We start from the raw sequence: 14114 nt of genomic DNA on the forward strand, positions 1-14114 counted from the left end.
CCAAAATGCAATACCTCACATTTATCCAAATTAAACTTCATCCGTCACTCCTCAGCCCATTGGCCCAAATGATCCAAATCTCTTTGCAATCTTGGATTACCTTCTTCACTGTTAACGAGACCAGCAATTTTGGTGTCATCCGCAACCTACTAAACAAGTCTCCTAAACTCTTATCCAAACCGTTTATATAAATGAGATAAAATAGTGGACCAAGCAACTCACAAAGATAAAAATGTAACTGGAGCAAAAAAGCAGCAATGAAATGCTCCTAGAGCGAAAAATGTAAGAAAAACTTATTAGCAAAACAATTATTAGGTCCTTCACCTTTTCAATCACTCACCTGGGTTAAAACATCCAGTTGCTCTACAATGTGCCCTAATGTGCTGGCAAGTGTTGGTGGGATGCCTGTGTGGTCCTCCAGAGTGCTAGTTACACCAGGGTCACCACTGGCTGGGTCCATTGCATGGGAGCTTACCCGATGAGAAGGATCCAGACAACTGTTCACCTGGTTTGTTACCAGTGAGGGACTGTGCGACTCTGTTGCTTTTGACTGCAATCAATTGGCAAAAAAAAGGAAACAAAAGGAAAATGTCATTCCTGCATTCCAATATCATGTGCATAAAAGATATTAGCTTCGTTTGTCTTCCTGTATGATGTTCAACTTCAAACAGATCTCAGCACTGAGAGAAGTCTGGCAAAGAAAGACACTAAGCAACAAAGCTTACTCTGTTTACACAGAAAGTTTAGCAACTCCGCATCAATTGCATTTCCATCTGTGACCCATCTGTTCTTACAATCCAAATTTCAAAGTGAACAGATTAATAAAACAGATCTATTCATGATGAAAAAACTACCTGAAAAAAGATCATGTGCCAAGAATATAGTTTATACTATTCACAGAAGTGCTATAGCTCAGAAGGCGGCCATTCAGTCCATTGTGTCCTCAATGACATTCTGAATGAGCAATTCACTTCGGGACATTCTCCCGATAACTGACCCCTTAACCTTTTACATTCTTCACTTTCAAATAATAATGTAATTCCCTTTAGAATAATCCAATTGAATCTGCCTCCACCATACCCTGAAATCGTGAGTGCCAGATGTAATTAATCACTGCCTGAAAAAATATTTTCTCATATTGCTTACCTTCTTTTGCCATTTATTTTAAATGAGTTGGCTCTCATTCTCAATTCGTTTATGGCTGGGAATAGTTTCTTCCCATTTATTCTGTCCCCTGTTTCAAACAGAGCAAGATGAGGCTCCCAATTTTGGTACTGGATAATCCAAATAGTTAAATTCCCAGGCGAGAAGGGATGAACTGACTTATTCATTTTGTTCACTCACCCCCCTCAGTTGCTCATAAGATTAATTTGCCCTGGACATGCTTCTCCCAGATCAAGTGAATGTGTGCTTTAAAAAGAGCTAATTTAACCAGGTTTTATTGAATTAAGAAAGGAGTTAGTTAATTAGTTACCAAATGTAATGAGATACAATAACACAACAAACTTGGACAGATTAGGAATAAGATGGGAGTCCAAACAAAAAGTTTTAAAAACAGTAGATGGATCGAACTCAAGGTCGATCATGAAGAGTAAATAGTAGAACTTTGCAGCTGCATTTTGGCTGGTATAGTGATAGCGTGACGATGCTGCTCCTTTCACAAGATTATGTTGGCCTAGTGTTTTCTTTTGGAGTTGTGGGGGGGGGGGGGGGGGGGGGGGGGGGGGGGGGGTTCACAAAGACAGAGGTTCGGATATGTCTGGAAATAGCTACATAAAAAACGGTTTTAAGTGTTTTCTTAAAAACACTTGTACAATGAAAGGGGAATAGCCAATTCCCCCAGTTCAGGGTTTGGTTTGTTTTGGTTTTAATAAGCTGTTTTTGTTTGCAGCTGCTGGTCCAGTTGTAGCTGGGAACCCAAAGGAGCTGCTGGACCCAAAGTAGCTCCCTGCTGTCTCTCTCTCTCTGACACTTTTCCTGTAAGAACCGGTGTTTGATTTCACCTTTTCTTTTTGCCAAGGGAGGGTTTATGGGATGTTGCAAGTATTTGATACAGCATCATTAAATTGCGATAGAGTTGAATAGGTTTTCGCATAGTAAGTTATTCTAAATTTGGTTCTCTTTTGTTGGTGTTTCATTCAGTAGTCTGTAAATAAATTCTGTTTTGTTTAAAACTGAGTGGTTGGGCCAGCTGCATCATCCTGGAATACCCAATTTACACCTGCTTAAAACAGCTAGAAAAGCTAGGTTCTGGGCTATCTTCTTGAAAATGCTTTAGAGGGGGTCTGGCCTGGCCCATAACAGTAGTGTCTACATTGGTAGTTGAGCAGCCTAATTTGTAATTTTTGGCTTTAGAGGCAGTTAGATCTTTCTTCCCTCCCCCCCACCCCTTGTACCATTTGATGGTAGCTGGCTGAGCTAAAACTTTCCTCTTTTACCTGCAGTGCAGGGGTGTTTAATGGCTGTTCTTAAAGTGTGAACTTCACACCACACATGTTCTACATACCAAAATGTCAGGTCACTAATACACAAAGACAAGGCATTGTAGTTTTTAAAAATCTGTTTATATATCTCTAGAAGTATAAAACAGAGTGATATACATAGGAAAATGGCTTTCTATTGAGAAGGGAATCAGCCTATCATTATTCATGCCCTTTTGAATCATTCTGCTCTAAATTTCCCTTTCTCTGGACAGCTGTGATATTCCATGGGCTCACACCATCCTGTTAGTCACTGAATTTTTATCTACAGTCATCTTTTAGCTGCAGCAGTCCTCTTTTAAGAAAAAAAAACATAATGGAATTAGAAGTTCAATATACACTTAAGCGCCGAGAAATTCTACGCTGTCATCACACAGACCCCTCATATTTTGAATTCATCTATCAAATCTCTCCTCAACCTTCTTTTCTGAAAACAGTCCTATCGTTACCAATCTATCTATCTTCAAAGTTAAAAATCACACAACACTAGGTTATAGTCAAACAGGATTGTTTTGGAAGTACAAGCTTTCGGAGCACTGCTCCTAAGTCAGGTAGCTAGTGGGGCAGGACCATAATACACAGAATTTATAGTAAAAGATCAAAGTGTCATATAATTGATGCAATGTAACAAATTAACCTGGATTGCTGCTTAGTCTTTAATCACTTAGAATGGGGTTGCAGGTTTCGATTCATTAATATGTAAATCCCAGAAATTCTTTCAAGAACAGTCGTGAGATAACTTAAGATTTTATTAAAAAAAAAAGGTGACATCTCAGCTCAGGCTGAGATTAAAGGTTTGAGGTTAGAGTCTGTCTGTATCCCAACCTTGAGTCAGACTGGTTCTATTTCCAAAGTAGGAATTGATAAAATGTCATACGGACTGACTGCCTACAGATTTTGCGCTTTTTGGACAAAATAGAATGTATCTGCAAATAGAAAGCTGCAAAGGTTGGGATATAGATTCTAACCTCACACCTTTAATGCATTGTTTGAACTGAGATGCCACCTATTTTTCATATAAAACCTTAAGTTTTAAGGGGACTGTGATGTGAAAATAAGTTCTGGGATTTACATATTAATGAATTGAAATCCCCACTCTCAATGATTAAAGACTTAACAGCAATCTAAGTTTGTTCAATACATCACATCAGTTTCTATGATACTTAGATCTTTTATTATAAATTCTGTGTCCTATAATCCTGCCCCACTAGCTACCTGACAAAGGAGCAGTGCTCCAAAAACTTGTACTTCCAAAATAAACCTGCTCGACTATAACCTAGTGTTGTGAGATTTTTAACTTTGTCCACCCCAGTCCAACACCAAATACCTCCACATCAATCTATTTTCGCAACTGAAGCTTCCAATCTATGACCAACCTTGCAAATCTTACTTGGACACTCTCTCATGCCTTCACATTCCTTTTGAAGTGCATTGCCCAGAACTGAACATTATACTTTAGCTGCGATTGAACCAGCATTCAAGTTCAGCATAAACTCCTTATTCTTGCTGTCTATATCCCTTTTAATAACAACCTCAATATTGATTCGCAGTAAACAAAATTAATGAATTTATTTGTCCACTGTTCTAAAATCCTAATTTATTTCATACATTTTTGTCTCACAGACGAATGCTTTGTATTGCTTAGTGAGCTAGACAAAACGAGTAAACTGTTCTGATTGAAGAAAGAAGAGTTTTTACAAAAACATTCTATTCCATTATTCTCCCCAGTCCTTTCTAAAGCAGAAAACACAGGAAACTGGGAAACAGATCAATTGACATTCCACTGTTCCAGTCTTCAACATGCTCCAACACAAATCAGGACCTATACTGGGTTTTGACCAAAATGCGAGTGAAATAAATTCTACTATACAAACTTGCTAGATATATTCAATTTATTCCACATTATAAAACTGAACATGCTGAAATATTATTGGTCATTAACTTTTTACCTCAGGTGTTTAAAAATATAAAATATGAACTAGTTACAGAAATGTCCTCATAAAAGATGTTCTTAAACCATGAGAGGTACATAATGACCTTAAACAGTACTATCTATTCCTGTGCCAATAACTACAATGCAAGCATGTTCTTTCAGCAGTAAGAAAGCCAAGGAACAAAGACTAAGCCAGTCATAGCTGGTAAACTTTGTGGAATTACTTCTGAGTCAGAAATAAAAAGAAAAACAAGACACAAAGCAAACTTGATGCATCAGTGCAGGAAGCTATTACCACAGTATTACCAGCCGGATGTCATGCAGGAAATTAAACTGGTAGCTTCTGTAAATATGATATCACTGTCATCTGTCAGTAATTGATTAATATTGTTTCCTGTCAGGCATAAATGATTCTTCTCACTGTGTGGTAGTGACACAGTAGCTAGAGTTTCTGAGCAATAATTAAGCACTATCCATTCTTCACAGTTCAGTGCCTAGCCAATGAACTCAGATAGCACAGTCATTGACATTTTACTCAGAAAAATACTGTTTGGACAGCGAACTTCGCAGTTTTACGGTTTCTAGTTTTACTTGTTCTAAAGGTGCAGCTTAGACAAGTGATGTTTACAGATATATTGCCACTGTGAATCACTAATCCTTACATATTTCATGAAATTGCAAATCAAATCAAATCAGGCCCAATGAAAACTAAATGGCACTATTTCTGACAGGTTGGACTAAATTAAAGCAAAGTTTCTTTTTAAGGTGAAAAGAGTTCCTTCTCTTCTCACCCTAAAAATACACGCCCTAGTTTTGAACTCCCCCACCTCAAGGAAAAGACCATGGCCATTCATCTTATCAATGCCCCTCATGATTTTATAAACCTCAGTAAGATCACCCCTTAACCTCCTACACTCCAGTGAAAAAAGGCCCAGTCTTTCCAATCTATTTTTGTAACTCAAAACTTCCATTTTGGCAACATCTTTTCGGAACCCTCTCCAGTTAAATAATATCCTTTCTATAACAGGGCAAACAGAACCTGCGCACAGTACTCCAGAAGAGGCCTCACCAACGTTCTGTATGACCTCAACATATGATTGGGTTTCCAAATCAGTGCAGTTCCAAAAAGCTGCAGAGGGCAGCAGATTGCTATATTCAATAACACAACTATCATAATAGTTGTTTCTACGTATTTTGCTGATTCTCTTATCTACAAAGATGAAGTAATCTATTTCTTCAACTTCTTTATCTAATAAATCATAGTCTGTAAACAAAAAAGCAAAGAACTGCAGATGCTGGAAAGAGAGACATTGGACACAAAATGCTGACTCTGCTATCTCTCCACAGATACTATGATTTGGAGGCACTGGTGACTGTCAGACCTGATGAATTTGTCCAGCTATTTCTTTTTTTGAAATCATTGTGTGTTGTTACTGTGACGAAATCCTATATTTGCCCATAAACCTGGTCATTGACTGACCTAGTACTCCTTATCATGAAAATTGACTAGTTACAATGATAGATCTTGACTCTATTGCAACTGGACAGATAGGATGTGAACCTGAGAAGTTCTTGGCCATGCATAATGTTCTTGGGACTTAATATAGCCAAAAGCAGACCAAGATTTAATATTATACAAATAAACAATATTGATTTTTAAAAAATTAAGCAATCATTTAATGCTTTCTGTTGCTTAGTACAGCTCCATCTACTTGTGCTTCTAAGTATGGCAGCTTCACATGAACACATTCAAACTGCAACTTCAAAACATTACAGCATGAAGTAACTATGGGTCTGCCGACCAGGGTTACTCTATTCCTATTGGGCAAGTACACCCCACTAGATGTCAGCCCAGTATTCAGAGACTGGAATGCCTCTTTGCTGTCTGATAAAGGCTGAATAGGATCAAAATACTGCCTCAGGGGGCTTTAATGTCACCACTGAGCCAAGACTAACTCCGCTTCTGCATCTTCTTTGTTATTTGTTCATGGGAATGTGGGCATTGCTGGCTAAGTTAGCATTGCCCATCCCTGACTGCCCTGGAAAAAGTGGTGAAGCTGGCTTCTTGAACTACTGAATCCTTCGGTCGTAGGTACATAGCAAATGCTGCTAGCCAAGAATCCCACCATTGTGATCCAACGGCAATGAAGGAATAGTGATATATTTCTAAGTCAGGATGGTGTGCAATTTAGAGAGGAAATTGCAGACAGTGGTGCCCCCAAGCACCTGATCTTCTTCTAGGTGATAGAGATGGAGTGCATCTATAAATACATGTTTTTTTTTATTAATAAAACTACTGTTATTTCTTAGTAAGTTGGCAATGTGTTTCGGATGTTTGGAATGGCATGGCCAGGCCTTTTTTAAAAATTCACTTGTTGGATCCGGGTGTCACTGGCTGGCCAGCAATCATCACTGGTCCCTACTTACCTTTGAGATATGGTAGCGAGCTGCACTGTTGATCTGCTGCAGTCAACATATTACAAGTTGATCTACAATGCCGTTGTGGAGGGAATTCCAGGAGTTTGACCCAACAACAGTGAAGGAATGCCGATATATTTCCAAGTAGTGATTTGCTGGGAAGTAAGTTTGCAGGTGGTGCTCCCATCTGTCTGCTGCCCTTGTCCTTCTGGATGGTGGTTATTGGTTTGTAAGGTGATGTCTAAGAATCTTTGGTGAATTTCTACAATGAATCTTGTAGACAGTGCACACTGCTGTACTGAGCATTGGTGATGGAGGGAGTAGATGCTTGTGGATGCGGTACGATAATCAACTGAGCTGCTTTGTCCTGGGTGGTGTCAAGCTTCTTCAATATTGTTGGAACTGCACCCATTAAAGCAAGTGGCGAGTATTTCATCACACTCCTGACTTGTGCCTTGTAGATGGAGGACAGTCTTTGGGGAGTCAGGTAGTGAACTACTTGCTGCATTATTCCTAACCTCTGACCTGCTCTTGTAGCCACTACGTTTATGTGGTGAGTCCAGTTGAGTTTCTGATCAATGGTAACCCCCAAGGATCTTGATAGTGGGGGATTCAGTGATGTTAACACCATTCAATATCACGAGGTGATGGTTAGATCGTCTCTTAGTAGGAATGATCATTATCTGGCATTTGTGTGGCTTGAACATTACTTGCCACTTATCAGCTCGAGCCTAGAAATTGTACAGACCTCACTGCATTTAAACATGGTCAGCTTCAGGTACTGTGGCTCAGTGGTTAGCATTGTAGCCTCACAGCGCCAGGGACTCGGGTTCAATACCCGCATTGGGCAACTGTCTGTGGAGTTTGCACATTCTCCCTATATCTGCGTGGGTTTCCTCCTGGTGTTCCGGTTTCCTCCCACAGTCCAAAGATATGCAGGTTAGGTGAATTGGCCATGCTAAATTGCCCGTAGTGTTAGATGCATTAGTCAGGTAAATGTAGGGGAATGGGTCTGGTGAGTTGCTCTTTGGAGGGTTGGTGTGAACTTGTTGGGCCGAAGGACCTGTTTCCACACTGTAGGGAATCTAATTTTCAGTATCTGAGGAGCCATGAATGGTGCTGAATATTATGCAATCATCAGCAAAAATCCCCCACTTCTGACCTTATGATGGAGAGGTAGGGTCATTGATGCAGCAGTTGGGCCTAGGACACTACCCTGAGCAATTCAAAGAACAGAAGACAGGACAGAGACAGAGTCTGGTGACCGTTCAGGAACGGTCTTATCTCAAAACTTTAACTCTGCTTTCTTCCCACAGGTGCTGCCAGACCGGACTTTCTCCAGCAATTTCTGTTTTTGTCTGCTCATATTCTAAAAGGAACCATGCAAATAAATTAGTACCATACCCGCTACACTTGAGGGAACAAATACATTTGTAGATTTAGTCAAGTCCTAGTAACCTCCTTAAAGAGGGTGACTAACTCAGAATATAATTACACTTAAAAGGTAAGATAAAGACACTGCCCTCAGTGCGAAATGAAGGATGTCAAAGATGAGAAATACTGCAACAGGAAATACTCTCAAAAGTGACACTATAAATAACTGAACAGGAAGGATAATGTGCTTGCATGTTCATAAATTGCAGAACTACTTAACTAGCCAACAGGAGATCAAAATAACAAGGGGAAGTATACTTTGAGTGGACATTTAAGAAATGAACAGATATTTTGCAATTGCCCCTAAAAGTTGCTGCATGCAGCTTTATACTTAGCTGCACCAATATATCATTCACTTCTCTCACATTAAGACCATATAAGATTTTAAAATTTGTACTTTATTAATTCATTACCAGGCCCATATGGTCAGAAATAGTCTGTGAATCTCACTTTTATATTCCATGGGGGTGGAGGAACCTTTCCTAGATTTTATATTCCTGAATATGTATCACAAAATATAATCAAACTGTTTTTTTTGTGGAAAGAAAGGTAGGTTTAAAATCTAAACTATGACACTTTCATTTGAATAGTGAACTATTTGTAGCATCTTAAACCTTGCAACTATGCCAGGGACTCATTTCAAATTAGGAGTCTTGACTCAGTTGTCTATCAAGTGTATGAGATTAAAACTGGTGACAAAACCTAGATTGAGAACTATTATATTGAACAAACTATTTTGTAAATTATATAGCTGCAATGTAATATACTGTCATCAAAAGTATTCAAAAATACTTTTACAATCAACAAGGTAAGGACTGCAGATGATGGAAACCAGATTCTAGATTAGAGTGGTGCTGGAAAAGCACAGCAGTTCGGGCAGCATCCGAGGAACAGTAAGGAATTAAAGTAGTAGCAACCTAATGCATCTTGTCCTTGTTGAAATAGTGTTTCCAGACTTCCATTGACTTGCCTAAAAGTTTGCTGGAGGCAGATACGTTTGAGGCATTCAACAGGGCTTTAGATTATTTAAATAGAAATATTACGCACTATTTTGGCGAATGGGCAGGGAGATGGCACTGTCACCATGTTCATTCGGAGAGCTGTGCAAACATGGGCTGAATGGCCTACTTCTACACAGTAACAATTCTGAGATTGTCCAGTTTCAACCCAAATACAGTTAAATGCATTTTCAGTAAAACAAAATCAACTTCACTACAGAGTTCAACATTTATAACTAATAAATTGTGGCAGTGGGGGAGTAGGAAAGAGAGGTGGATTTGAGGCCAATGATCAGCCATGATCATGTTGAATGGTGGACTGGGCTTTACAAGCCATGGAATCAACACCTGCTCTTCTTTCTAAGATTCCTGCAACCACTCATTTAAATATTTCCAACAAAATAATGGCTTTATCAGCTGGGGAGTTTAAGAGTCATATTGTCACGAAATGTAAGAAAATTGCCACTATAATTTTATATTGTAGTGCGGTGGTTGAGTAGGAAGCAGCTATGATCTGAAGATTAAAAGGGTAAAAATGCAAAATCTAGCTTTCTAATCAGGTTTATCCAACCAATAAACATGCCAGAATGCTCACTTTGAAACATCTGCCTGACATCAGCACAAGATTTAAGATACTACAAATCATTTTTACCATTCATACAAATGATATAATACATCGAACCACAAACCTACTGTTCCATGGCATTTAATACTGCAGTGTAAATTCACCGAAAATAATATAACCTTTCACCAGGGTATTCATTATTCAGTAACTATCATATTTATTACAGGCAATATCAAGATCAGCCTTACTAAGGAACACCAAGAATGTACTTCTATCTTTATAAATCTAATTGCACTTAAAATATAAGTCTCAGTTTGGTAACTGATGTGCTGGACAACTGTGAGATGCTAACTTTAGTATCCTCTGGAAAACTATAACAAACTTCTCACGGAAATGGCATTTAGATCAGTAAATCATCTTTTATGTCAGCAGGAAGCTCATTACTGCCTGGCAAGCCAAGTGACAAAAACACTAGCTGTCAGCACCACAGATACCATTTCCTGTGGAACTTCTGCAGTTACATACCTTGAGGTGCATTTCTCCCTGAAGGAAGTTACTTTTAAACAGGAAGAAAGGAAGGAACAGTTGCTACAGACTATGTGGCTGATGGCTTGTTGAACATTCTTTGAATGTTTCCTTATCAACTATGTGAAACAGTGACACTGACTCTGTATCTGCACATGGAACAAGTTGCTATTATAGATACCAACGAGGGCTATTTGTGCTTTCACAGCAGTGAGGTCAAGGGTGACCAGAAACACAGGAAACGAAGGAACAGAAATAATTCTTGGAACTTTAGCTGTCCCTATATTTTCCACACAGCAAAAACACTCCCAAACAAGCTGCAGTATTGGAGCCTCTGACATTTTGACTAGGTATTTTAAAAGAATGACTTTTCAAAGATCATTGATTAAAGAAACATAAAAAGCACAAAAACGAATTTTGAAATAGAAATGGGAAAAAAATCAGCACATCAATTAGCAACTTGTTGAGGAATAGGCAAGTTTAGATTTCCAGTCTAGACCCTTTACCAAAACTGGAAGAAATGAGGAGAACACTACAATAGATAGAGGGGGAGAAAGAAAATAGTTGAATGTAAAATGATTCTTAGAATGCATAAATGCATTGTTACATTAAACAAAAATAATGAGGCACAGAATGTACCAGTGCTGTTGCAGCGGTTAGGATGGGACGTGTGTCTTTTGCGAGGCAAGACAAGTGAAAATGGGAACAGGGAATTTTGCAAAGGTACAGGATCCTAGCCCCAGAGAACAAACAGATACACTTCATGGGTGTTGAGTACTACAGTGCCAACTGTGCCACCTCCAACAGGCAACACTCCTTGAAAATACAAATACGCTATCAACAATGCAAGCATATCCTGAAGAAAAACTATAACTGAAGTCTAAATTATTAAAGTCAACATAATCACAGGGGAGCAAAGTACCTAAACAAATGAAAAACTGCTGTTCTCTGAGATTGTGTTAAGCTGATCTAAAACAGTGCATAAGTTTAAGAACAGAGGTCTGAGTTGGAGAGAGCTAGAGGTCTGAAATGTCAAGTGACAGAAAGCTTCAGGATGTTTGACAAAGTGGTCATCTCATCAATTTTTGGTATTCCAAATGCAAAGGACACCCTGCAGTGGACAGCAGGTTTAACACATCTGCAAATTTCATGCAAAGGAGAATTGTTTGGCACTGTGGGCACACTGAATGCATGTATTCTCAGATGTAATGATGCAGGGATAAGAAAATCTAGCAATGCAGTGGCAGGAACATGTGCTAGCTGTCATGTAGTGAACTGTTCCTTCCAACAGAAAGAGTTTAGAGGTTGGTTCATTTGGAGTTGTGGAAATCGTAGATGATGACAGCGAAGCCACCTGCAGTGGTGGTGGGTCACCAAATGAAGAGAGATATTTTACACATCATGGTATTGTCAGATGGAATGCAATGGAAACAAACTATTGCAACTGCTTGGAGTCCTTACAGGAAGCACAGTACTTAACATATTATGTACAGCATTATCTTATTTTCACTTGGCAAAAGAAAGTTCTGATGTTGACGCACAATCTGTTCTCCTTGAGAGAATGCTAATTGTTCAACAATCCCAGCATTAATAGTATTTGAGCTAACATTTTAATCTAAAATAATTGTATACTGGAATTTTCCTAAATAAACTACATTTTCTCCCATAATAAATGCATTAAGTTTTAATGAAAGAATATTTCAGGTAAGAATTACAAAAGCCATTGGATTTGTGAGCAACTTCAATACTGACTTACATTAATTTCATTTTGTTTCAGCAATGTGCTAGCTTTCAATGGCTTCCAAGATTCAGCTTTAACTGTTCCCATATTTTTATGTTATCATGGGGATACTGGTAAGGTTACAGGTCTAAAGGCACAGGCTAATGCTCTGGGGGGACAGGCTCAAATCCCATCATAGCAGCTGAACTATGGGCAAAATCTTCTAAGGGCCCATGTGATGCTGGCGATGGTAGGATTAGAAGCAGAATTGTACAAGAAGTCTGGAAAGGCCAGTTATGATGCACCTTGTTAATGGCCATCTCACCTCATTAACATTCAGCTTCCGATCTTACCATGTAAGATTCCTGTTAATTGGTTTAAATTAACAGTTATATCTTACTAAACACACTAGATGTTGAGAAATCTTTACACAGAAACCAGTGAGGACCTGGCGAAATCAGCTCATCAATGCTGCGAAGGACCTCCATGTTGCATATGACCAAACTACACGACAGGTCATGTGCACCTGCTACCACAGTCACCTTGAAGGTTTAGTTGGGCAACCTCCAAGGCACTTATGCCAGACATACATTCTTTTTATCTATCCTTGTTGTTAGCTCAACGAATTTGAATACCTTTGTCAGCAGGAGGTTCTCCTTCTGGCAACCATGTGGACTCTGATTATATGACGCATTTCTAAAATGCTGTACTATTGCATCCCTTATTAAGATTTTCCCAATGACAAATGTTAAAAATAAATGACCTATAGTTACCTGTTTTTGTTTCCCTCCCTTTTCAATAATTTGATGTTACATTGGCAGTGTTCCAAACCTCCGGGACCTTTGCTAGAATCCATGGATTCTGGGACAATTAGTATCAGTGCATACACTATTTCTGCAGCTACTTCCTCAAAATCTAGGATGCAACTTATCACGTTCAGAGGATTTGTTGGTTTTTTAACCCTATTTGTTTCCATAGGACTTTTCCCTTGAGCAATAGTAGTTGTGTTTACTTCCCAAACCAGTTTGGGCTTGATTATTTAATATTTTTGGAACGATATTAGCATCCTCAATTGTAAGACCAATGCAATGTATTTATTCAGCTCCTCTTTCATTTTCTTATTCCTTATTATTATTTCCCCAGTCTTTAAGAGACTATGTTTACTTTGGCATCTTCTCCTTCATCCATCTGGCTATTAATACCTTGGAAAGGAAAAGAACCATCCTTACCCAGTTTGGCCTACATGTGACTCCAGACATATTGCCAATGTACTTGATTCTTAACTGCCTGGCAATTAGGAATGGGCAATCTAGCCAGGAATACCCACGTACTCCAACCAGAATAGTCAGTCAAGATGATCCATGAAGATGCAAGCCACGATTGAGGGTAGAACAGTAGACTGTGTCGACATGGATTTCAGAAATGCCTTTGACAAGGCTCTGCATGGTAGACTGATTAGTAAAGTTAGATTACATGGGATTCAGGGATAGCTTACCAATTGGATACAAAATTGGCTTGGCAGGAGGAGACGGGACTGCAGAAATTGGTGCTGGGTTCACAGTTGCTTTATGTTTATATAAACTATTTGGATGAGAATTCAGGAGGCAGGTGAGTAAGTTTCAGATGACATCAAAATTGCTCAGAGTATTCAAGTACATGAACACCAACTAGCCGCCAAGAGACATGACTAGCTATCACTTGTATTCATATACATGGACAATGAAGGACCCCAATTCGACTGGGATCTGATATCCATCCTAAGACAAGTCAAATAGAAACATGCATGGAAGCTCCTGGAAGCCTGGCACTCAGCCTGGAATTCCATAAACAAACATGTAGAGTTGGACTCCGTATACCAATCACTAAGAAACAGAACGAGAAACAAAACTGGAAATGACACCAGCAGACCCAGACACACAAATTGCAAGCTTGATAGAACGCAAACACTTCATCAAAGGCCCACTGATGATGTTAGTAGAATGCTGATGAAATGTCTGTGAACAAACTTACCTGCTTGGCGAGTAAGTCAACAACCCCAAAA

General features: G+C 39.0%; 1 protein-coding gene across 5 annotated transcripts in view; it reads right to left on the reverse strand.

The window, feature by feature from the left end:
* Positions 1 to 14114, reverse strand: part of poc1b (POC1 centriolar protein B) — a 126852-nt gene that overhangs the window by 23941 nt on the left and 88797 nt on the right. For all 5 annotated transcript variants that reach the window (XM_060839249.1, XM_060839247.1, XM_060839252.1 and 2 more), the window contains one exon: positions 341 to 550. In XM_060839249.1, coding sequence (XP_060695232.1) covers positions 341 to 550 — 210 coding nt within the window. The remainder of the gene's footprint in view (positions 1 to 340; positions 551 to 14114) is intronic.

The sequence above is a fragment of the Hemiscyllium ocellatum genome, chromosome 19 (genome assembly GCF_020745735.1).
Source record: "Hemiscyllium ocellatum isolate sHemOce1 chromosome 19, sHemOce1.pat.X.cur, whole genome shotgun sequence".
Lineage (NCBI taxonomy): Eukaryota > Metazoa > Chordata > Chondrichthyes > Orectolobiformes > Hemiscylliidae > Hemiscyllium > Hemiscyllium ocellatum.